The following is a 25,514-nucleotide window of genomic DNA, read 5'->3' on the forward strand; positions in this document are numbered from 1 at the left end:
TTCTATCAAACATTTATTGTGTCATGTTCTATGTTAAGTGCCATATAAACATTAGTCATTATAATCCCCATATTTTAAAGAAGAAATACCTGATAAGGAAATTAAGTAACTTGTCCAAAGTCTTAGTTTGAATTTTTCTCTTCTGTTAAAACTATATATTTTTCAGCGCTAAAGCTGAACCTAAATTATTGCTAGCAATGGGGAAAATGACTAGTATAATTTTCATTTTCATTCAATTGTAATCATTTTTCATCTTAGCTAATCTTCTACATTTGTTACAGTTATAGTACGCTTTAACTTTTAATGCTGGATATAAATTTCTTATGCAGGAACCTAGCTCCAATAATAGTTTTTGCATAGTAGCTTTTGCAATCAAGGGAGCAGGGTTCATCCAAACTGATAAATGAATACTCTTTGTGCTAAAAGTGTGAACGAGATTCTAATTTATGGATTTGTCATTCTTCCTAGTTGAAAACTTTAATTTCTCTTTGGCTGTTAATTCAACCCATTTTTTTTCCTGGAGGTATAATTTCGAGGGCCACACCTGCCTGAAACGACGTTAGAGAAAACCTATTGGCTCCTGCAACATGACTTCTATGCTGACGGATGTTGTTTCCATTAGGTAACTCAATGTCTGAGTGAAAACACAACTTCATTGTATTACTTTTTACATCATCTTCATTTTACCTAATGTAGAAGAAGCTATTAGAAGAATAGCTGCTTCTTCAAAAGAGAAGTATTTCAAAATGCAAAATGAAAAAGGCATAGGAGCCAAAACATGCTTTGAAAAGCAGGAATATGTTCAAAAATTGTGAACTGAGATCTTTATTCAGTTTGGGAGAATGCCAATCCTTCTCCACACGGGAAGTGGTAAAAGTTTAAATAAGCCACCTGATACTTAAGCACTCTACTTTTTTTGAAAGTTTCATAAAAGGGAATCAATTGCTAACATCTTAATTTATTTAAATTGTATAGGATTATCCATCTCCAGGTCCTTTAACTTGTGCTCTGAAGCTGCAATTCATGCCAGGTAATAATCACGATGTTTACAAATTCAAACTAATATTTTTCTTTATAATTCTCTTTGCAGATTCACAAACATTAGAATCACATAAAATATCCACACATGCATTTGAGAAGCAAAATAATATAAAGATGAGTCATCGTTTTAGAATTGCAAGAGTTCCACCCCATTAGGCCATTCACATTCCTTATGGTGACTTGGGGACCTCATATGACATCAAAATAAAAATGAAACTTTTGCCGCTTTATTTTTTACAGCTCAGAAAATTTAAAAGAACATAAAAGGAAACAGTCCAGGACTTCCCAGACCAAAGTGTGAATACCGTCAGCAAATTTATGGCTTGGATTAAAGAGCTCACCAGGAGTTCAGCTATTATACTCCGTCTCTCTGCAACTCCTTGAATTCACACTAAGTTAACATAGAATCAGGATTTGCAATTAACAGCAACGTGGTCTGTAATATGTTGGCTGCTTTTCAAACAGACTGGCTTCTTTTCACCAGCTGCACTGTCATCTACTTTAAGGGCAAAATGAAGTAAAATAAAATTTCCTCTTATGTTCCTCTTCACGATCAAATTAATGTCTCTACCAGGTACAAATGAAAACATGCCAAAGAAACCTTTCTAAAGCACATAAGAGAATGAGAGATGCCACTGCTGGGAGGCTTAGCTCGCCCCGAACGAGAAAGTGGCAAACAGGTACAGTCAGGGTTAGCAGGGAGCGATGGCAGAAGCCACAGGTCAGTAAGCTCGGGGGGGGGGGGGGGGGGCGGGGGGTGGGGGGGTGGAAATGGGGAAAGAAATACTTTTAACTGCATTGGATAAAATCAAATCACTGTCCAGACGGCAAGGGGGCAGGGAAGGCAGCTTCACAAGCAAAAATATAAACATAAAGGGTAGCTACCAAGAGATTCATGTTTCTCAAAGACACACGCCTGTCAGCTTTCTCCTGTGGAAAGGGTTAAAGCTTTTAAATGAACTGGTGTGATCAATGCCAACTCAAAAGGACCAAGAGAAAAAATGAATGTAGAAACAATAAAAGTAGCAGGACCGAGGCTACCTCGAGTTCTCTGAGAATTCCTGATTGTCCACAGGTTTCCAAATCCTCTAGCGCTTGGGACCAGAAGTTCTCCTCTTGCTCGGCCTCTGCGCTGTCCGGAGCCCCTGTAAAACTGTTGTGAAAAACAGTCTGGGTTAAGAACTTGCCAGACATTTTTTTTTTTTTTTTTTTTTGGTATCCAGAATCTCTCTCTCTCCTTCATCTCACACACAAAATAGAGATTCGTTTTGGATCTGGCTTTCTTCCCACCGTGGCCTCCAAGTCAAGCCAGCTCCAGTAGAAGGACGCTTTAGCAAACTCAAAGTATCTCAAAGACCAGAAGGACCATGGTCTTACTAATTGAATTTCAGAGTATTCACGGCTGCGTCCACATGGCACCCGTGGGAGTATCTTTCAGCTGCTCTTGTCCACAGGGAATGGGAAATCAAACTTTTCTCTAAGAGAGAAAAATATGTTTTCCCCACTCATTATAAACATCAGTATAGAGCCGTTAAGTGCTATCGCTTTTTATGAATTTCCTTAAACTATTTTGGTAAGGAGCAAACTGCTAAAATAGACCTCTCAGTTAAAAATATGGAACCCTCAGTTAAAAAAAAATTTTTTTTTCTAATGTAAGGTAATGTGAAACTACCTTCTAAATGAAAGGAGAGGGAACTAGTCATAGAGTGAGGACACGGTTTACAGAAGTAGAATTTCCTCATGTGCTACTGTTGTTTTCATTCAGGGAAACTTAGCTCTTGCCCTGTTTTGTGGTGGAGCCCTGGCTCCCACTGGGCAGGCCCAAGTCTTCGAATCTGGGCATGGGGCCAGCACGGATGGTGACAGTGGCTTCACACAATGCTTCCAATGCTAGCAGTAGGTGCCACCGGAAGTAGAGAAGTTCACATCTGGCCCAAATGACCCGGAAGCAGTTGGGACAGGGCAGCAGTTGGTGAAAACCTTACCCACTGACTGTGGACCGGTCCCAGTCTTCGTTACTCAGCCCCACATCTGGGTAAGTCTGGCTTCGAGGCTTAGTGACTGGGGACAAACTGCCTCTCTGTTTGGGACTCCTCCAGTCATAGGTGTTGAAGTTGTAGCCTGAGGCCTGAAAGCCAGTGCCTGAAACAAAAACAAGGCGTTATATTCTATTTTAGTAACTTGTCTTTTTCTGTAGTTTCCATTAGTTTGTTCAAGGGGGTTGACTTTAACAGAATTTGGGATCATGAAGGCCATCAAGACAATACTTAAATCTTACATTAAAGACACATTCACACCTATTATCCCTAAGGAGTCTAACAACAGCCCTGAAGTAAGACCCTTAGACTCAAGCAGGAGGAGCCACAGCGCTGGACCTGTGCTTTCTGTGGCTCCTGCCCTCCTCGGTCTGGGTGAGAAATCTGCTGGGGGCCTGGGGGCGGTGGTGGTGGAATAGGCCCAGACCTGTATCTAACCCTTTCTAGTGCAAGCTCCAGAAGGTCAGAAGCCTGACTTTCCTGCCCAGACACCCTGTGTCCACTTCCAGGGTGGAAGTCTGTCCTTCTGAGAGTGGAATTTGCCACCAGATGTGGGTTCCAGACCCAAGGAGTGGCCAAGGGGCGCTGGTTGCAGGGGTGTGGACCAACCGTGGCTAAACCGGCTGGCGCCCACCAGTGTTAGGGATGGGCCTGAGGATTATTTCATCCACCAAGAAATGACACTGTTAGCGAGTAGAGGGGTCAAATAACTACAGCACCAGCAATAACGGCAAACACAAGGTGGGCGTTTACTATGCACCCAGAACTTCATTAAGTGCTTTATTTGTATCACCTTATTTATTCTTCATAATTATCTTTGAAGGTAGATACTGTCATTATTTGCATTCAAGGACCTAGGGGTACTTGCAAACTTTCCTGGGGGTTCCAGTCCTAACTTTAGGAGAATCAGTTTTCAGATCCTCAAATTCCACAGGCAGGTCTTCCCAAAACTGGCCTCGCTGAGAAAGTTCCGGGAGGATCTGAGATCTGTCAAGTCTCCCTTCTTACTTCCCCATTCACAATTGTTTTCCTGCCCCTTTACAAATGAAAGACATATTTCTCATCCATATCAAACCTCTGAATGAGCTTGGCCCTGGGATATAAAAACTCCCAGGCATCAAATCAAGGGATAATTCGGGAAAGCCTCATTCCTGAGGGAAGCTCTTGGAGTGCAGCCTTATTTCAACCAGGCACAGATTTAGCGCAAGGCTTTTACCCCCTCTCATCCATCTATCTCCCTGCATCTCAGAATCAGAATTCAGAAGGACAGCTGTCAGGGTAAGGAGGTGGGCACATTATGATGTTTATTTGAGCTGCAAAACAAAGACTGACTTCCTTTCTGACAGGGAATTAAGTCTGATTGGCTTGATGGGTGACAGTGAGGAATGGCTTTGACAATGAGGTTATATAATGGACAATTTTCCACGAATTTGAGCTAAATCTGTGGCTCCATATTTTGACAAAAATATATTTAAGCATATTTACCACAAACTGGAAATGACAGTTTTTGACAGTTTTGCAATGACAGTTTTTGTATTATAATTTGAGGAGACAAAAGTTAGGATGACAACTAAGTGTGTGGCGGGGTCTCAGTTTTTCAAAATTCTTCGCGGGGGGCCTTCAGCTGGGAGAGCAGGGGCTGACTGGCTGGTCTGACTTTATGGTTCGTGCTGTAACCACCACACACAGCTTCATCTACTACTTCAGGCTGTGACCCGTTACGTGTGTGTGTGTTTACATGTGTGTACCGGGGTTGCAATATTACACGCACTTCTTACTGTGCTTAAAACACATAATCTAGCAAACAGGCCTAGGGCTCCAATTTCACATGCAATTCAATGACCCAACCACATAAGATGACTGTCTCCATGCCATCCTTTTGTTTGTCTTCCCCGTTCACTTTCCCTCTACTCGTTTGGTCCTATAATGCCATCTTCACTATCTGTTAGAGCCCAGAGAAAGCAGGATGGCCAAGGATAACGCTCTCTGATCAAAAGGATTTAATCTCCAGAATGCAGGGGAAAGTACACAGCCGCATCATGGAAATACTCTACGAATCTCCTGTTGTAGGAAACCAAGGATTAGAAGTCCTTGGCACAGAGGAACTATTTACAGTTCAAAATCTCATTTTCTTTCTTGGGTAACTGCAGAGTGTGGCTAGACATTTGGCGAGAAGTCTTGTGTGATGAATGTGCAGTTTTCTGTCGTAAGTGTTGAATTAAGGGAACACATGAGTCGCCTCTTGAAGAGGGGTGACTGGGCAACACTGCACCTCTCCTGGCTCCGTCTGACAGGCTATGCATCTTCTCCTTCTGAACCAAATAAACGAACCCCCAAATATTCACATGAAGTCTCTTAAAAAGAGTTAGGGGAAGCCCGCGCCTCACTTCCCTGACCCAGCTTTAAACTTGCTAAAAGCCAAACGCTAAATGGTTGTGTCCTCCGGGGGGGGCATCCTTTTCTGACAGGCATTAATTAACCCATATGACCGTTCAGTTCCCAGGGGAAACTCCAACATGCTTTAAACTGAGCAGATTAACTTTCTGATTTTCCTTCCAACTGTTGTAAGTAGTTCTTGGTGACTTGGGCAAGAGTGTAAGGATGGCCTTGAGCAGATATGAAGCATCAGTACTAGGAAAATGTCCCCTCCCTGCCGAAAGGCGTGTCTCTCTATACCAAGGATGCCTTGTCTTAATAAGCATTATTAAACGATTATTGCATTACAAGAAAGCAGGGCACGAAAAGGGGATACAGTTCAAATATTTTTGCGTTAGGCATGAACTTAGAAGACCTGGGTCTGTTCCATGCTATGCTAGCACAGGGACTGAAGTAAGAGAAGACCTCGGTTCAAATCCCAGGTTTACCACTTCCTCGCTCTGCAGTCTTGGCTAATTCACCTCCATGTAAAATAGGGATAATGACACGTGCTTCACCAGGTTGATAGGAGAATTAAGGAGAATAATATACACAAACACTCATGAACATGCCTGGAACACAATGAGGTTTTAATGAAAACCTCACTTAATGTTCATTACTTTTATTATTTACTAAGTCACTCAACTTGTCCAGATCTCAGTCTCCTTATTATAAAACAGGGAGAGTAGGAAATCAGCATTGCTAATTCAGGAGATGTTCCAGCACCTCTAAGACTCGTCAGGTACCTGGCAGGAGGAGCTGCAATGTAAAGATAATAACACTAGGCTCCTGTCCTCCCAAACCGCACAGTTTAGTATCGGTTTGGGAGAAAGAGGAGGAGAAACAGGCATCGATAGAAGATGAGAATTCTAATAGCACGTGAGAAGTGTTATCCTTTCAGTCTGAACACACTGATAGAAAAGAACAGAGATCTGTCTGGGGGTCAGAATACAGGTCATGAAAGGTGTCAATGGAAAAGCAACATACAAGCTGGGACTCAGAGGATAAGCTGGCATTTACCAGTGGAAGTACTGCGGAAGCTGTGCAGGTCTAGCAGGAGGGGCTGGGAAGGCGCACTCGTGACACGCGCCGCTCCCTGGCCTCAGGTTCCGTCAGTGGGTTCCCGCTTCACTCTCACGGAGCGAGCAGTAGTCCGGCGATTTTCTGGTCCCTCTTACCATCTGTACTTAATCCTCCCCAGAGGAGGAGCAGCGATTTACCCAATGGTCCAGTTCTGGAAAACAGCACTGGGAGTGTACCCTTGGGCCCTTCTTGGCTCTCTCCAGACCCAATCCCTCCCACTGCTGCTGCACCGTGAGGTAAGCACACCTGGGTCCCACTCCTGGGGCTCACTGAACTCAAAGGAGGCAGGAGGCCAAGACTGCACGGTTAGCTGACTGTGGCAGACTACTAATTGCCTATCAAGACATCCATTCTTATCTTCATCGTTTCACTAGAATACCAGTTTTGAGGGTGGGCATATTACTGCTCAGGATAAGACTATATATCCTAGCCTCCCTTGAAGTTGTGTTAATTTCATTAGGTAGAAAGTTCTGGCCAATGACATGTAAACAAAACTTCCAGAAAGGCTCCTTACAACTCTCTTTCCTGCTGCCCGGAATGTAGATGAAATGGCTGGAGCCCCAATAACTATCTTGGACTATGTGATAAACTCAAGGATGGAAGGCAAGTGCTAAGAATAATAGAGAAGAAACACTTAAGAGCATGGGTCCTTGATGACCCTGTTGAATTATATACTAGTTCGGAAATGCCTACTCCTTTTTGATTTAAGTCACTGCAATATTAGGGTTTTTAGTTGTATTCAGCTAAGTCAAATCCAACTGATATGCTGGGGTCAGAGTTTGCTTTGTAGATCTGACTTTCCCCTTACTTAAGTCCCAACATCAGACCTGGGTTGGGGTAGGGAAATAACAATCCTGACTCCGGGTGTACATTCAATCCAGACTTTCTAACAACCCCCTGACTCTGTCAAAAAAAGAAAATTAAGATGTTGATATTTTAATCCATTGCTGACTCCAATTTCTATTTCCCAACAGATTTAGAATTGATAAAGGCAGGGACTGATTAACATCAAAACACCTAGCGCTATCAGGGTACCAAAGACCAAAGCTTGCTTAGAGAAGAGTGAGAAGTTCAGGATGAGGAGTAAAAGGTACTGTGGGGAAGTGTCAGGAGATGAGATCGATAAAGCAGTTGGGGACTGGATTACAAAGAACTCTGTGTTTTAAACTAAGGACCTTTGGCTTCATCCGACAGCAAGAGAGAACCATCAAAAGAGTTTTTTTGTTTTCTTTTTTAAAGGGCGTGGCATTGTTCGATTTAGGTTTTCTAAAGGTCATTGATAGTAACGTGGAATGGTAAGATGCTCAAAGTAAGATGACTGAGGAAGTAAATATTTCAGACCTGATGAAGGATCTATAACAAAGGCAATGGCAATGAATGGAGAGACATGAGATGTTGAGTTGGTAGAAAGTAGGAGGATGCCTGGGTCCTGATAACACAGTGGGGCTACTGCCCCCTCAGGCTCTGCCCTACAGTGGGAGAAAAATAAGCCTCTATCTTGTTTAAACACCATCATCTGTATTTTCTCTCATACGCAGGTGAATCCAATCCCTAACTGATGCAGGTGGTTGATGACAGCGTAATTTAAAATAGGGAACATCTGAGGGAAATTAGGTTTGGGTAAAGGTAAGTTGGTTGCCACAGTTGAGAAGATGTTACCAGGCCCTGAGGAATATCCCTTTACACAAGGAGTCAAACTTAAAAGCCATGGAAGGAATAAAATAAATGAGGCAGCCCAGGTGCCAGAAAAATCAATTGCCAGAAATATAATTAGACTTTGTTTTTACTGAGTGATGATGTAAATAAGCACATAAAATTAACAGGTATGACACTGTAAACTAGATTTAAAATTCTAAATTGATTAAAAAATTGAAAGAAGTAATTTAAAAATGTATTTCCTAAGTAGTTACTCTTCTTATTTAGAACTGGAAACCTTTTCATTTTTCTTTTTTTCTCCCTCCTTTCCCTTTCTCCCTTTCTCCCTCCCTCCCTCCCACCCTCCCTCCCTCCCTTCTTTCTTTCTTTCACATCTAGGTTTCAGTATCTGGTCTTATATTTTGTATAATAATGTGAGGGATGTTATGGATTGAACTGTGTCACCCCCAACTCATAAGTTGATGCCCTAACCCCTAATGTGACTCTATTTGGAAATAGGGCCTTAAAGAGGTAATTAAAGTTAAATGAGGTCATAAGGGTGGGGCTATGGTCCCATCAGATGGGTGTCCTTATAAGAAGAGGAAATGTGGACACGCACAAAACACCAGGGATGCGGGTACACAGAAGACAGGCGATGTGAGGACACAGTGAGAAGGTGGCCATCTGCAGACCAAGGAGAGAGGGGCTTCAGAAGAAACGAAATCTGCCAACACCTGATCAAGGACTTCTAGCATCCCAAACAGTGAGAAAATGAATTTCTGTTGTTGAAGCCACTCGTCTGTGGTATTTTGTTACAGAAGCCCAAGAAAACTAACACAAGGTATAAAATTCAGTCTAGATTCCTTTCACTGAGAGTAATGTTTAATTTTTATTCAGTTGCATGATGAAAAAATAGGTCTTCACAAATGTAGGTACTTCTGAAAGTTGATGGAATCTTGGTATAATAATTTTTATTTTTAGGGTAACTACACCTCAGATATTTGTAAAATTCGGATGCTCAATATTGTTTTTAGTACCACAATATTGTGCCGCTAAATACCTTCCATTTGTAGCTCTTAATCCACATTCACTATTAATTTAGAAAAGTGATGCTCGTTCTTATTCATAAAGTTTAAAATCAGAGAATGGTTTTGAAAATCAATCTTCAACTCTACAATTTTGGGGTTGTAGCTCCTGCCGTTACTTTTATTTTTGAAAGCCAATTTTAGCACAGGAGAGCGAGCCAGATAATTTCCTGCCAAATTTATTTCCTAAAGCCCCAATTTTGCTAAGAATGAGAAAATCAAATCATACATTTGTGTAACTATTTGTAATTGTTCTTGCCAAGAAATATTCAATGCATTTAGAGGAGACTGTGGTTTCAAAATGGCAGAGCAAAGAGAGATCTACCTTCTCTTAGAAATCACCTCAAAACAAAGAACAGAATGTAAAGTCCATCTTCAGCAAAACTAGAACATTGAACCATAATACACGGGGAAAGTTACCAAATCCCGTGAAAGACAAACGGGGTGTGGTGCTAAGAAGCCAAGAGGAGACACCTCTGACCAGAGATATTGGAGAAGGCCCAGTCCTCCAAAGCAGGGGCCATGGCATGAGGCAAAACAATAATGCTTTGTTTGGAACACTAGAATGGATTGCATTGACTGGTGGCAGGAAGTGCCCTAGACCCAGTTTGGCACCAGGGAAAAGCCAGGGAGGTGGGCTGAGAGATACCTCCAGACATGCCACAGACTGCATGAAGCAATCTCCCAGTGAGCCAGGCTGGCAGAGAGGAATTCTACATTGGTGGCAGCCTGCAGTTGCTGCCCTCTGCTGGCTGAGGAAGAATGCACTCATCGCAGGTACCGTGAACTGGGGGTAAATTTTGCGCCCTTCCAATTTAGGAAAAAGTCATCTCATGTAAACATAAGCAGTAATTTAAAAGTAACTGGCATAAGACATATACCAAGTTAATATTTAAACAAAGGAGAGAAGGCACAGAAAAACAAAGCCATAACAGATGAAGGATACTCATGAGAAAAAGACTGCCATGGAGCAAATGATGAATATGACCAAATATATCACAGCAAAATTAAAAAAATACACATCTCTATAAAACAAGAGATCAGAGATATGAGAGCTCAAGGAAAACTGGGCAAGGCAAAATCATACAAGGAGACGAAACATGAGCTTGTAGAGATCAGAAAAGAAATGTAAGAGAAAAATAACCCTCCCCCAATGGAGAAAATCCTGCTGAGTCTCCTGTTCTGTGCTACTCTTTGTACGTACTATGTTGTGTTACCTAACTACGTTCAAGGAAAGCTGGACTCTCTGACTGTACATGTTGGTGTCTTTCTGATCAATTACCATCACCTTTTATGAAAACTATAAGGAAGCATGGAAATAAATGAATTATGTATTCAAGTCATAAAAAGAACAAAATCTAAGAAGAACAAAGTTAATCAAATTAAAAGCAAAAATTTATTTTAAAAAATCAGAATGGAATTAAATAAATGCAAGAGTCAGTTCTTTGTAAAAAAAAAAAAGGGCAAATACATCAAATGTAGAACCATACTTGGGATATAATTATAGAAACCAAGAAAATTACAAGAATCAAATAAGAGATTATATAATGATATGCAAATATATTTGAAAACCTGGATGAAATGGAGTTGTTTTCTTTTTTCTGAGATAATACAAATGATCATAATGACCTCAAAAAGGATCCAGCCATCCCACTTTGGGGTGTATATCGGAAGGAAATAAAATCTGTATTGAAGAGATGGCTTTACTCCTATGTCATTGGATCATTATTCACGATAGCCAAGATATGGAAACAACCTAAGTGTCTGCCAATGGATGAATGGATAAAGTGTGGGATATATGCATATATACAAGGGAAATGCTTCAGCCATAAAAATGAAGGAAATCCTGCCATTTGCAACAACATGGATGAACCTGGAGGACGTGATGCTAAGTTAAATAAGCCAGAGAGAAAAAGACAAATACTATGTGAGCTCACTTATCTTTGGAACCTAAAAATAAAGTCAGACTCATAGAAACAGAGAGTAGTATGTGGTTGCCAGGGGCTGGGGAGCAGGAGATGAGAGATGTGGGTCTAAGGGTGCAAACTTTCATTTATAAGATGAATAAGTTCTGGGGATGTAATGCACAGCCCGGTGATGATAGTTACTAGTACTGTATTGTATACATGATGCTAAGAAAGGAGACCTTAAGCCTTCTCATCAAACACACACACACATAAATGGTAACTATGCGAGGTGAGAGATGTGGTAATCAACTTGGTGGTAATCATTTCACAATATATATGTATACCAAATCTTATTACATTGTATAATTTAACTACATATAATTTTGTCAATTACACCTCAATAAAGTTGAAAAAATAAACTCAAAAGAGAGAACTATCTAAAGAATATATATGACAGGATCAGACTGCCTGACTTAAGAGTCAAGAATTACAGACATCACAAGAGCCTCACCGTCCATGAGTATGACAGTCCAGGTACCATCAATTTGTCAGTCTCCTCTTGTATTGATTGACCTTTGCAAACTCTAGGGAAAGCAATCATAGGGTTTTCTGAGAGTTTGAAGGAGGAATAGATAAGACAAGGGGGCCAAAAGCATAAGCTCTTGATAAGGCAGAAAGGCATGAATAGTATAAGAGTCAAGAGAATGGGGAGTGGAAGAAGCCGGCCCAGAAGTAGACTAGAAAAGATGTGCATCAACAGAACTGAGAGTCATCCCACTGTGAGACTTCTTTAAACACCGTCCTTCTTTCTCCACCAGCTTTGATTACTCCATCCTTTTCCCCTTTTCATTAGCTAAGTAAAAATTCACTCTGCTGGTACTTGTTAATTGTCTGGCACTTCAGCTGGGTAACCTCCTCCACAAGAATAAGGACCTCTTTTGTCCAACATTGTATACCCATCATATACTGGCTTTTACTGTGCCAGTCATTACATATTTACTTAATGAATGAATGGGGCAAGCTTGACATTTTGGAGTAGAAGCGGAGAACAATAAGGAACACGGCTGCAGAGACATGAATTCCTAGCCCAAGGAGGAAGATGTGCATGACGGAGGTACAACATCCTACTGGGAATGGAGCAACTATTATAGATTTAAAGGTAAGAGTCTTCTTGAGATACGGTAGAGAGAGTGTGCTGAGAGACTGCGTGGACAAGGCGGAAAGATAATCTACATCTCACAACATGATATATCACAGGGGAAAAAAGGTACGGTTCTAGGCCTTCCTTTAAAAAGTCAACTTCACGGGCTTTCCTGGTGGCGCAGTGGTTAAGAATCCACCTGCCAATGAAGGGGACATGGGTACGAGTGCTGGTCCGGGAAGATCCCACATGCCGTGGAGCATCTAAGCCCGTGCGCCACAACTACTGAGCCTGCGCTCTAGAGCCCGCCAGCCACAACTACTGAGCCCGTGTGCCACAGCTACTGAAGCCCACACGCCTAGAGCCCGTGGTCCGCAACAACAGAAGCCACCGCAATGAGAAGCCCACACACCACAGCAAAGAGTAGCCCCCGCTCGCCGCAACTAGAGAAAGCCCGCGCCCAGCAACAAAGACCCAACACAGCCAAAAATAAATAAATAAAATTAAATAAATTTATAAAAAAAAAAAAGTCAACTTCACAAGCACTATCTGGAGAGATCTGGTTTAACCCAATATCACAAGGAAAGGGGAAAAAGACAGACTTTGAGATCTTGGTAAACAATAAGATCAAAATGAGTGACTAGGGCGTGCCCACCAAAATTCTTTTTTTTTTTTCCCACCAAAACTCTTATGGTGAGGTAGGCTGCGCTGATGGGTCCTACAATTTCCAATGATGAAGGTGGCAGGCTTGAGTTGCTCCGGGCTGCCATACTATAGTATGACTTTCCTTTCTGAGTGCTACACTTGTCTAGAGTTAAGCTTGAACGTATTCAGAAGAGAGGCCCCCAGGATGACAAAAACACCCAAAAGTAAGTTACGTGAGGAACAGTGAAAGGAACTGGGGCTACTTTGCTTAGAGAAGGAAAGACTCAAGAGAAGCATGAGAGCTGTCTTTGAGCAGCTGAAGGGTTGTCAAGTGTCGAGGAGGCTTTACTTCGGAATGACCTTGAGGGTAGAACTAGAACAAATAGGCAGAAGCTACAGGCTGACAGATTTCAGCTCAGTACAAGGGAGAACGCCGAGCTGTCAGAACTAAGTACGGGAGCTGGGAGAGCTGCCTTAGCAGTTAGGCAGCAACGCGTCACTCTGGCGCTCTAGGCCGTGCAGCATGACGGCGGGCAGCCGGGCTGGCCAGGACATCAAGGGCTGCACTGGACGCCAGACTAGCTGACTTCAAGTTCTCTCCCAATACCGAAATCCTGTGATTTCAGCTTCCGTGTTCCTTACGGCAATCACTTGAGATGAGTTACGTAAAAGTGCTTTGTAAACTCTAAAGTGTTTTACAAATACAAGGTATTATTACCAATTTTTCGTCACCTTGGAGGATGTCAATTCTATCCCAATTGCCATTTTCTCTATATCTCTCTAATCTCTCTTCAAACTCATAATGATTTTTAATTTATAAATGCCAAACTTATCATACCAATAATTATGACTACTATTCCCTGTCTAGGATTTCAAATTTTCAAAATCCTTCATAAATAATAAATGGTTCTTCATCTTTTATAAACGAGGGATAGGCCTTATATTCAGTGTGCTAATCATGGGCCTGATCTTACTGTGTAAGAGGATAGAGGAGCTAAGTTCTCACATATCACTTAGGGGCAGAACTCATTATAATCAATAGCTCACCAAAATCTGTGTAACAAAAAAGTTCCCACATTAGTAAATAAACAATAAACAAACACATTAAGAAATAAACCTCAGTCTACGCTGATAGAATTTGACTTGGGTCCTTTATCCAGAGTGTCCTCTGGGAGTTTATCAACTTCCTGGCAATGAAAATAGCTGTTATTTGGTGGCATAGCTAACTTGTCACAAGGTATTTGGACTTGGAAAAAATTACTTGCCAGATAAGTGAAAGTCCCAATCCTCTTTTGGGTGTTCAAAATATTTTCTCCACCTGTTTATTCATACAGTGGAATATTACTGAGCCATAAAAATAAATGAAGTACTGATACATGCTGCAACATGGATGAACTTAAAAATATTATGCTAAATGAAAGAAGCCAGTCACAAAAGGCCACATATTATATGATTCCACTTATATGAAATGTCCAGAATAGGCAAATCTATAGAGACAGAAAGTAGATTAGTGGTTACCTAGGGTTTGGGTGGAAAGGGTGGGTGTGTGCTAATGGGTATGGTGTTTCTTTTTGGGGTCACTAAATGTTCTATAATAGATTATAGTAATGGTTGCACAACTCTGTACATATACTAAAAAAACACTGAATTGTGCATTTAAAACAGTGAACTTTATGTTATGTAAATTATATCTCAAAAAAGCTGTTAAAATATATAGTGTCTTGAATAAGAATAAAGCAGTAAAATCAAATTTTCTTTAAAAATTAAATAAAATTTTCTTGTTTTTTAAAAAAACAAAACAACAAAAGAAAACCCCCAAATATTTTCTCCACCAAACTCCAATATCATCTCTAACAAGTAATGACTTGATAACTTTGAAATACCATTTCTTTTCATTTTTGTCCATCCTTCTTGGGATTTAACAGAAAGTGACATAGGCAGAGGCAGGCTGAGAGAAAAAAACTAGAACCAGGAAGAGAGCAAACTGGATACAGACCGTCCTCAAAAGTGGTTACCTAAGTTACTACAAAGCAACCCTCCCGCCCGAACACATGTTCTCCAAACTGTTTATGTATTTTATTCTCTGACTTAAACCAAGAGCAGAAAAGGGATTCGGAGGCTCGAATTTATACAGGGTGTTAAGAGAGAAGGTAAGGCTCAGATAAGGAGAAATACAGAGAATTTCTGAGACACTTCTCTTTGGATGCTAAGTATCATTAAGAAGGAAACATATTTTCAAAAGAAGCATTTAGTTTATACTCTGTCTTCAGTCTAATACTTTTTGTGTGTTTATATTGTGTTAGTGAGGTTTACCTTTTCATGTAGGTTATACTTCGTCCCATGAAGACGCTGTTTGTGAAGAAAGAACTACAGTATACTTTAATATACTATGATTACAACTCTCTAATGATGAGCCTTGGGGGAAAACCCTACACGTTTCTATGAAAAGTCAGGAAGAGGCAGGAGTAAATGGGGTCACAAATCTTTGGCTCATCTCTTTGCACATCCCCTGCCCTCCTCATTCCATCTTTGTGGAAAGCTTGCTAAAAAAAGTAAGACAATGGGGCTGGTCTTCAGTGACCCAATTTATTGTGTGGTTTGCCTCATATTAAACTGTGCTCGAAGGACAAGCTCTGGATCCAACACTTGGACGGCGGTAGGTCTAACGGGGGCCTGCTAGTGTTGGATAGATGTTCACAACTTATTAGCATTAAGGAGGAGGAGATGAAAGGCCACCATATTCAATGTGTTCACTATGGTTACACTGATGCAGACACAAGTAAAATAAAGATATTCTTTTCACGGAGTAGAAGGTGGATCTTTGAGAAACCTGAGCTTCACCAATGACAAATTTCCTGTACCCCACGGCGAGGACATACCTTGATTCCCATAGCTGCCTTCTATTCCTGAGCCATCCCACGAGTCCACGGCACTGTCCACGCTGGGCACAGTGGAGGGGTACGTATCGGTGAGTTTGCCTGGCTTCTGTGCTGGAGACGGGTCCTCCACATCTCCCAGGTCACTCAGGTGGCTGGCAATGGGGAATTTCTTGGGACTTGACGCTGACTGGGCTTTAAAGACAGAAAAGGAGCTTAAGTACCAGAGAAAATTTAAATACAAAGATACGCCAACACTCCCTGGCTGTGTGTTTCCCTAGAAACAAACACGTAGACATTTGCACATTCTTTTAGGGAAGGAAATGCACTGCAAATCCTTAATTGTGGCTTTCAACCCACTCACCATCTGTCTGCTTCTTAATTTTCAAGGTGACAGTCTCTCCTGCCATCTGTAACAAGTGGATGGCTTCACTCAGAGGCTTCCCTTTCAAGCTGCTGCTATTGATGGCAAGGATTCGGTCTCCTATGTGGATCGCGCCAGTTCTGAAACGCCAAATAATAATAGGAAAGGTAGAAATTATCCCTGAATGCTACTGAATATAAATTCCCTGATATACTTTATTTATTCATAATAATAAAGACTTGGCAAGGGTCTCTAGAAGTCACTCCTTGCCTTCTCCTGAGCAATGTTACAAGATAACTGCGTCTGTTGTGAATTACTTTTTAGTTTCAAATAAAATCAGAAAAAATATTTTAATTAGTATTTAAAATGGACTTGTGGGCTGTTTAAATTCCAAGAAAGCGGAGTCATTTGATAACCCTCTTAAAAATCCCAAGGAAACGAACAAAATGGGACAATCACAGTAGTGATGTTTAGCATGGAGCAGTCCTTCTTTCTACAGACTTAGAAGTGTTGAACACAATCAGTCAGTATCCCAGCTTACCGGAAGCAAGGCTTAGACACAAGACCCTGGTGTGGCAGGCCCCCGCCACCCCCCAGTGGTGATTCCAAGAATTGAAAAAGGCTGAACTCAGGAAATCAGTTTGTTTTTTTTTTTTTCGCCGCACTGTGCGACTTGCAGGAACTCAGTTCCCCGACCAGGGATCGAACCTGTGCCCCCTGCAGTGGAAGCGTGGAGTCCTAACCACTGGACCGCCAGGGAATTGCCAGGAATCAATTTGAATCCAACTCTGTCACCTACCAGCTGTGTGACCTGGGCACCTTATTTTCACCTCTCTAGGTGTGAGTTTCCTCCTCACTAGAATGGGGATAGTCATCTCACAGGGAAGCTCTGAGGGCTAAATAGGAAAACACATGTAAAAGGGCTTAACATCCTGCTTGAAATGTGGAAAAAGAAAATTAATTTATTGATCAATAGATAAACCTTTGATCTTTTCCCTTCTCGTCCCATTCTCACCCGATTCTGAACCAGCAGACTGGAATTTACGATTCTGATGTTCACCATATCTATCTTTGTTTGGAAGCACAGTATGGGGGAAGAGCAGACTCACAGCAGTCAAACTCAGGAAAGGTTTAAACACTCAGATCTCTCCACCTGGGTTGAAGGGTGTAGAGTGGGAATCCCATGTGCTAGCCTCTGAGGTGCTGGCTCACTTGAAATATCCTGAGTGAAGGAAGCCCAGCTCACAGCCTGCTTGTGACTGAGTGGTCCGGCCCCAGGTTGCTTTGGGGTCGGTGGACAGCGGTGCTGGGCAGCGGCAACTGGGGCAACGGAGCTGACACGGGGTCACACAGATGATGAGGGGCTGCCTAACAAGTCTACCAATGCATCTACTCTCAAGGAATTTTTTTTTTTCCTTAAAAAAAAAAAAAAAGAGATCAATTCATTCTTCCATAAAGAGTCTCCGGGGAGTGCCCTGGCGGTCCAGTGGTTAGGACTCAGTGCTTTCACTAACGTGGCCTGGGTTCAATCCCTGGTCGGGGAACTAAGATCCCACAACTGTGCGACGGCACAGCCAAAAAAAACCAAAAACAAACAACAGTCTCCAGTTTATGAAAGAGCCATGCTGTAAGCCATAGAACACTTGACCAGGAGGTTGCTGAATCAGATCAATATTAATCTTTTCCTCATTGTCTAACAGAGAAACCTAGGACAGGCGGACACCTGAAGGATACCGTATCATAGGTGTCTCTGTTAATGTCAGAATACGAAATTCCAAGAGGGCAGCCTTTTTTGAGCTGCCTCGGTGCCCTCACCTGACAGATGAGGATGTTGGATGAGCTGATTTCTAAGGCACCTTGCAGCTCCAAAATTCTGTGATGCTATATCTCTGTTTTGCAAACCAGTGTCTTCAAGTGTCAGCATGAACAGTGTGTGTGCACTCCTGAGCTAGGTTACTGGAGGACAGATCGGGTTATGGGGTTTGGAATATGTCCTACAACATGTCTTGGAAAGAAATACAGTATAATGGGGGTGGGGTGCATGCCAATGGAAACAAATTGCCAAAGGAACAAATGGGCATTCCAAATTTCAAGATGTTATTAAGTCACTGCACTGTTTCCTGAAATCTTTGGAGACGAAGCTTCTGTCATCCTCTCAGCAGCCAAGCCCGGTACCTGTCAGGTAACAGAGGCTCAGGAAATGTTTGCTGAATTGGATTGGACAAACCTTTTAACCTCCTTGAACTTTACTCTCCTCCTCTCAAAATGGACACAATATAAATTTACCTCTAGTCAATTGTGGTCAGTTTACACATTTCTGGAGACTAATATCAATGCTAAGCCCAGGACACTTTTAACTGCCTATACCATGCCCTTCAAAATCAAGTCAGAGTTCTGCCTGAGAGTTCTCAAGCTCTAAAATCAATCCTTTGTGCAGAGTTGAAAAAGTCAACAGATAACCAAGCAGGAGAGGGGAGCATGCTTTTATGTGGCTGTGAGGAAGGAAACCCATTTCAGACAGGTAATTGTAGCAGCTGCTTCGAATGTTACCTTTCAGCTAACCCTCCTTTAGTGAGGCTTGAAATGATTATAGGATCAAAAGGCTCTTCAGTTCCTGAAATCGTGATGCCAAGGGGCCCCCCATAGCGCTTCAGCTCCACGGTGTAAATAATTGCTCCGGAACTTTCTTGCTCATCTGCAATAAATGCCGAGTCGTAATTGGTTTCTTCGGAAGAAGCAGAGTAAAAAGACACATATTTTCATACATAAAATAAGAAATTCCAAACATCATCATCGAAGCACTGGGTCTCAGAAAATAATTATTTGGGGAAGTAGCATTTCCTTAGTAGGATATACCATTCTAATACAGGGATGTCGTTCTCATCAGTGTCAGGGAAGGGGTTCTCTGATGGATGACTTATGTTTTAAATCTGTGAGCGAGCTACCCAGCCGGCACTGCGGGCCCTTTAGACAATGTCTCTGCCTAGCACAGTGCTGGCCCAGCATTTTGTGAGTGTGCCACGAATATCCGTGGACTGAACACACCGCTGAGGAGGCGATATGGGTGGACAGAGTCATGCCGTAAACAAAGAGACTGGGCTCTGCAATTCCTATTTGCAGGCTTTACAAGCAAGCTAACTCTCCGTATAGAAAAGTTGATTTAACTCATGGTTGGAGCAAACTTTAATATATGCATGGTTAAGTGGGGCTTGGAAATCTGGAATCCCTTAGCTATTATTCCACTGTGTCTTAAAGTGTGAATCTTATTCACAAAATCTGTGAATCTTATTCACAAATACACAGATAGTAAAACAGATGCTTGAATGATTATCTCTCTACTGTTCTTGAGACTAGGAGCCATGTAAGTTACATTTCAGTAACATATGCCAGGTTGCCACACTCTCGTGAGCTAAGTTTCACCAATTAACGTTCTTATGAAGGAAAACATTTGTGAGTGTGGTCTGCCTAAAGCATTGGCTTGAAAGATGTCATGGGACACCTTTCACATGGTTGGGTATTTTGACTGCATCAAGGTTGCAAATATGAAGTCTCAGAATTCAAAGGGTTTTATTTGCTTATGACATGCTGAAAGTTCTTGAGCATTTCTTGCTTTATTCCTTGGGCCTGGGAGCTGTGAGTGGTTAAGGAGTTGTTCATTGCTGTACCTAAGGATACAATGAAATGGTCCAGTAGACACTTGAACAAAACAGTCAGCTTTTATAGTCAGGCTGTATCCTGGAGAAGCATTAATACAGTCACATTTCTGCAATGAGCAGCTGTTCATTTATGATATGACACCCTAAACTAAGGAGGAATAGAAAAGCTTGAATTAACAATTCAATTATCTGTGTGTGCGGTGAAGAATTATAATGAATATAAAATGAAATGTCTATAGAGAAATGTAGGAAGCGATGTGTCCTTTCCTGCCAGCACTTACTTCACGGATTGGGAGCTCTGGGACGTACCCATTGCCTCCACTCCCTCAGTGGAGGAAGAAGAAGCTCCATACATAGAGAATAAAGACCATCTACCACACACTGGAATGCTTAAATCAACATCCTAGGGTATAAACATCTTCCACATTAGACTCAAGTTTATACTGGCAGCTGAGAATCCTCCACATCAAGGCTTCAACGGCTCTGTGTCATGGTTTACACACTTCATCCAGGGTTCTACTTTAGTTGTGGCCAACAGGCTGGCGATGAGCTGCCAAGCAGCTGCTGAGAGAAGCACCAGGATGCAGAGTAACCAAAAATGGAGGGACAGTCAAAAGTCTAACTTTTTCTACACTGTGATATATCATCACCTGTCAGAACTGGTTTCGACATAAATGAATAGGGTATTACTGGATAGATTACATGTATTTTGCAGTCTGTGCCACCAACTATATTCTGCATAAAATTCTAGGTGAGTCATTTGATTAGTAAACCTTGATATAGTTAAGTGTTAGTTACCGTTGGGCACTCTGCTGGCCATTCAGCGTGGGTGTGTGTGCCAGTGGGAAGACCCTGCCCTTTTATTGCCCTTCCCCCTTACAGGGCAAGTGCGAGCACTGCCTTGTCAATAGGCACCAAGCATTCTGGATGTGGCCATCAGCTCTTTATGGGAGTTGTGGGAAATGGTAGTTACCAAGTACATGGAACCCAGCTGCCCAGAACCCAGGAACCTGTGGGAAGCTTCAGGTGAAACTTTAGTCTAGATGAAAACAACCACTGGCCCATAGGAAGGTGAGCTGGGGTGCAGTCCCATTCACCAGGAGAAAGGGGAGAAATTGGTTCCAGCTAGCTCATTCTTCAGGTAACCCAGAGTGAGTGCCCTGTGTTATTTCTGGACAGTTTTGCAACTTGCATCTAAGATGACAAAATAACGCCAGAAATGGAGTAAACCGGTTTAGGATGGTTTCAGGCCACTTTATGTAGGAACATTTTAAATTAGGCTGCTGAGGCATCACAATAACAAAAGGCAACTGTTAGGGACTCAATGAGTTTAAATAGTGGTGAGATGCAAATCAAGAAAACGGCTGTATATTAACGAAGAAGTGATGCTATAGTTAGATTATGACAAAAATGTAGTTGATTTCTGATTCCTTCAACAAAGAACTTGGAAACAAAAACCAGAATGGGTAAATTTAAGAGACATTACAACCAAAAGCAATGAATACTTCTTTTTGGATCCTAATTCAAACCAACTGATTTTTAAAAACCTGTCTATCTACCCATGTATATGAAAATCAGGGAGATGGGAACATTGAGTACATATTTGAGGAGATTAAGAATTATTGCTAATATTTTGGGGCTTTCCTGGTGGCACAGTTAAGAATCTGCCTGCCAATGCAGGGGACACAGATTTGAGCCCTGGTCCAGGAAGATCCCACATGCTGCAGAGCAACTAGGCCCACGCGCCACAACTACTGAGCCTGCGCTCTAGAGCCCGTGAGCCACAACTACTGAAGCCCACGCACCTAGAGCCTGTGCTCCGCAACAAGAGAAGCCACCGCAATGAGAAGCCCGCGCACCGCAGAGAGGAGTAGCCCCGGCGCGCCGCAATTAGAGAAAGCCCGCGCACAGCAACGAAGACCCAACGCAGCCAAAAATAAATAAACAAACAAATAAGTAAATAAATTTAAAAAAAAGAATTATTGCTAATATTTAAAATTGTGACGATATTTAGTTATGTATTTTAGAAGTCTCTTATAAGAGTATTGTTTAGGGATACATTAATAATGTTTGCGAGATGCAATGATATGATGTCTGGAATTTCTTCAGAATAATTCAGTGTGTGGGTGGGGTGCAGAAATTAGGGTGGGAGTAGATCTGAAGCAAGACTGATTCTAAGTTGCTAACTGTTGATGCTAGATGATGTAGGCTGGTTCATTACACCATCTTTCTCTATTTTTAAATATATTTTCATAGTAATTTTTTAAAAAGAAAAAATATTAATTCCCTTAGAAAACCCTTTGTGGATGCCTTGAGTAAAGAGACATTTAATTAGTTTGGCTTCCTTACTCTCTTAGCTGATGATGGCTGCCTGTACACTGTCTCGTCCAGACCCTATGACCCATCTGTCCACCAGGCAGGCTTCCCAGAGCATCCTACTGCCATGTGCTCTTGAGGAGGCCCCATCTCAGCTCTGCCCAGTTGTTCACAGCAATGGTCTCTTCCTAAATTGTTTTCCTACTTCGGATCCAGACTTTGTCCCTCTCTCCCACATCTATTTTCACCAGTCCTGCCAACACTGAATTCCCTCTCTTTTCTTCCCAGAATATTCTGAAAGCATAAATCTGAATATGTTACTCTCTTCCTTGAAGCTTTCCGTTAGGTCCCAGATTTCTGAAGAATAAAGCGCAACCCCTTGGCATGAACAGGGCTGGAGCCTCTGTCTTCCACCATCCTTTCCATCCCAATCCAACCTAATTCTCTCTCCACTGAATGACCTGTGGTCCATTTAAAAACACTTTGCACGCATCTTTAACCTGGCACGTGTTACTCCCTGGAAGCAGACGTCTTTCCTCCCCCGGAGAATTTCTACTCTTACTTTAGAACTTGGCTCAGATGTCTTATATTTCTGGAAGCCTTCCTGGCTCCTCAGCTGAGACTAGAGACCTTTCCTATGAGATCCTACAGCTCCTGTGTATTTTTCTAGTGTTTCTCAACTTCTTTTTTAAAAAATTATTGCCTCCTCTCCTCCCATCAAGGAGAAAAATTAGATTTAAATTCTCCCTAATGAGAGAAATTAAATACGAGGGAATAAGAGTCAGTCGGGTAGGGTTGAGCTTTGGAGGGTCACAAACTACTGTAACGTAATATCTAAGATTCTTGGCTCCCTGAGAACCAAATTTTATTTTTTTTTAATTGAAGTGGAGTTGATTTACAATGTTGTGTTAGTTTCAGGTGTACAGCAAAGTGATCCAGTTATACATACATATGTATCTATTTTTTTCAGATTCTTTTCCCTTATACCTGAGAACCAATTTTTGCCCCCATCGGGAATGCATGGTCTACTATATGCTTTTCGCTCTATGTGTCTCCTTAATTAGAACAGGATCACCTTGAAAATTAACATTTTTTATATTCACATGCCCAGAGCCTAGAACTATGCCTGGCACCAAGGAGACTCCAGTAAATGCCTAAACAAATGAGCGAAAGGACAAATGCCTATTAGCAGGCAGTCACTGGTTCCTAGCTTTGTGAGTCACCCTTCCGGCTACTCCAAGGTCTAGATTCCTTCTCCAAGGTGATGCAGACCCAATCAGGCTCATTCAAAGAGTGAGAATAAAGCCTGGGTTGCCTGAGTTAGCTGCAGGCTGCACTTCCAAATCCATCTGCCTTCTCGGGCATCGGCCCAACTGGCAGCTGTAAGGCCCTGCAGCTTGGGAGGAAAGTGATAACTGCCATTTACGCTCAGACCGTTTTGGAGGTGGAAGAACTCCAAGACGCTCTCTCCTTGAGGCTGGTCCAGCTTGGAAAGGAGCAACTGGAGTGTTGAAGCAGAACAGAAACTTTCTGAGAAGGAAGAACGCAGGATCACCAGGAAGTTGCAAAGTGAGCCTAAACAGATCTTAATGATATTATAAACAGCTTCTATATCACAACAGAAGGTTTACCGCTATTAGCAAAAGAGATGAAAGGGGGCCAGCCAACTTGTTTGTTCTGCTCAGCTCTAGTTAAGGAAATTAATGGGATCACGGAACAGATGCAAAATTGCAGCATTACTCATCTGCAATGTTATTTTCAGGCTTCTTGAGTGCCGCCTGTTTAACAACATGAACGCTATCTGGCTTGAATCCATAATGGCAGCTGGATTTGGGAGGTTTGGATTTGGGAGAGGGTCTTTGGAACGCATAAATGTACAGGTCAATCAAAGTTCAGTTCAACTAAAAGTGATGGAATTCATTCCACAGAGTATGGCTACATTTCTTGGAGGCGGACAGACCTGAGAAAATGAACCATTTAGAACAATACTCTCTATGACTGCCTTACTGTTGTGCCAGTAAGGCCAACCTTACTGGCCTTACCAAAGTCATGTTCCAAGGAGTTGTTGAGTGTTTAAGAGTAGAATTTGAATTTCCTTATGTAAGTGATCATTTATAAGTCTCCAAATTAGGTTGCCTTGTGACAGTGTTTCTTCAAGTGTAGTTCTGGGATGAGAAATTTTAGCAGTATCTGAGAACTTGTCAGAAATACCAATTCTCAGCTCTACCCCAGACCCGTAGGAATCTGAAACTCTGGAGGAAGGGCCCAGTCACCAGTGTTTTAACAAGCCCTCTGGGCGACTGTGATGCTGACTAGAGTTTGAAAATCATTACTACTTTGAGATAAAGCAGAAAAAAGGGAAGAGTACTTTAAAAAAAAAAAAATCTATCAGAGTTTCTTCTTGCAGCCAGCCTCTTGCCAAAACAACCCCTACCACTGCTCTTCACATAGCCAGGATCATTCTTGGTTGCTTTGATGGGGGCATTTCTGCTACTTCAACCTAGATTTGAGGGGAAAAAAGCTGCTGCAAATTACTTACCCGGCTTAACACTGATGAAGTGGAAAAAAAAAAAAAAAAATGAAAGCCCAAATCTTTGAAGGGAAGATTTAACTGGTACTAATAAGGCTACATTTGCGTAAGACTCTATTTGAAATTGTGAAAAGGTAATTTGCTTCAGATGGGACAAGTTGCAGCCTGGAAATGTTTCTCGACGCAGATTAGAGCCGGTGAAGGGAAAATACTGAATTTTTAGTCTCTACAAACATGGTATGTATTAGAAGTGAGGTGCTCTAAATCAAGAGAGAGGTCATTAGCGTCTGTATATTTGACTGGCACAAAGGCAGTGATACAAAGCGGACCCTTAGAAATTATTTGGGACAGATTTGGAAGCTTCCATGTATTTCTTCCCACAATTCCCCCCAATTCTCTCCTTTGCTTCAGGGTTCTTTCTCAGATCTCCAAACTCTCCCCTCTTCAGCTACATTGGATCTAGATGCAGTCAAGGCAATAGATCTTATTTCAAGCAATAGATCTTATTTGCATCTCTGAGGGCCTGGGGATTAGGTAACCATCAGGGTTCTAGAGGCTTGGACCCAGACAAGCACCGATTGGCTCTACTCGATTTATGTTCCCGTGGTAATGAAAGATGACAGATGTAAAAGCTCCTCTAGAGAGAATGGCCACTGAATATGGGGGGGGGGGGGTGGTTTCCCTACAATCCCAGGTGTTCCAAAAGATTTGGCCATAGTAAAATAAAGCTAAAATTAATTTTAAAAGCATCCTAATAATGGCTGTTGATAGTCTGCATTCACTG

At 41.9% G+C, this 25,514-nt stretch overlaps 1 protein-coding gene across 6 annotated transcripts in view; it reads right to left on the minus strand.

Moving 5' to 3' along the window:
- The window catches only part of GRIP1 (glutamate receptor interacting protein 1), a 714,453-nt gene that overhangs the window by 29,891 nt on the left and 659,048 nt on the right, over positions 1-25,514 (minus strand). For 4 of the 6 annotated variants that reach the window (XM_059936436.1, XM_059936432.1, XM_059936434.1 and 1 more), the window contains 5 exons: positions 18,779-18,953; positions 16,229-16,368; positions 15,868-16,059; positions 3,027-3,183; positions 2,083-2,194 (listed from right to left, as the gene is read on the minus strand). In XM_059936436.1, coding sequence (XP_059792419.1) covers positions 2,083-2,194; positions 3,027-3,183; positions 15,868-16,059; positions 16,229-16,368; positions 18,779-18,953 — 776 coding nt within the window. The remainder of the gene's footprint in view (positions 1-2,082; positions 2,195-3,026; positions 3,184-15,867; positions 16,060-16,228; positions 16,369-18,778; positions 18,954-25,514) is intronic. The other 2 variants (XM_059936435.1, XM_059936433.1) reach the window with 1 other exon arrangement.

Source organism: Balaenoptera ricei, chromosome 10 (assembly GCF_028023285.1).
Source record: "Balaenoptera ricei isolate mBalRic1 chromosome 10, mBalRic1.hap2, whole genome shotgun sequence".
NCBI lineage: Eukaryota > Metazoa > Chordata > Mammalia > Artiodactyla > Balaenopteridae > Balaenoptera > Balaenoptera ricei.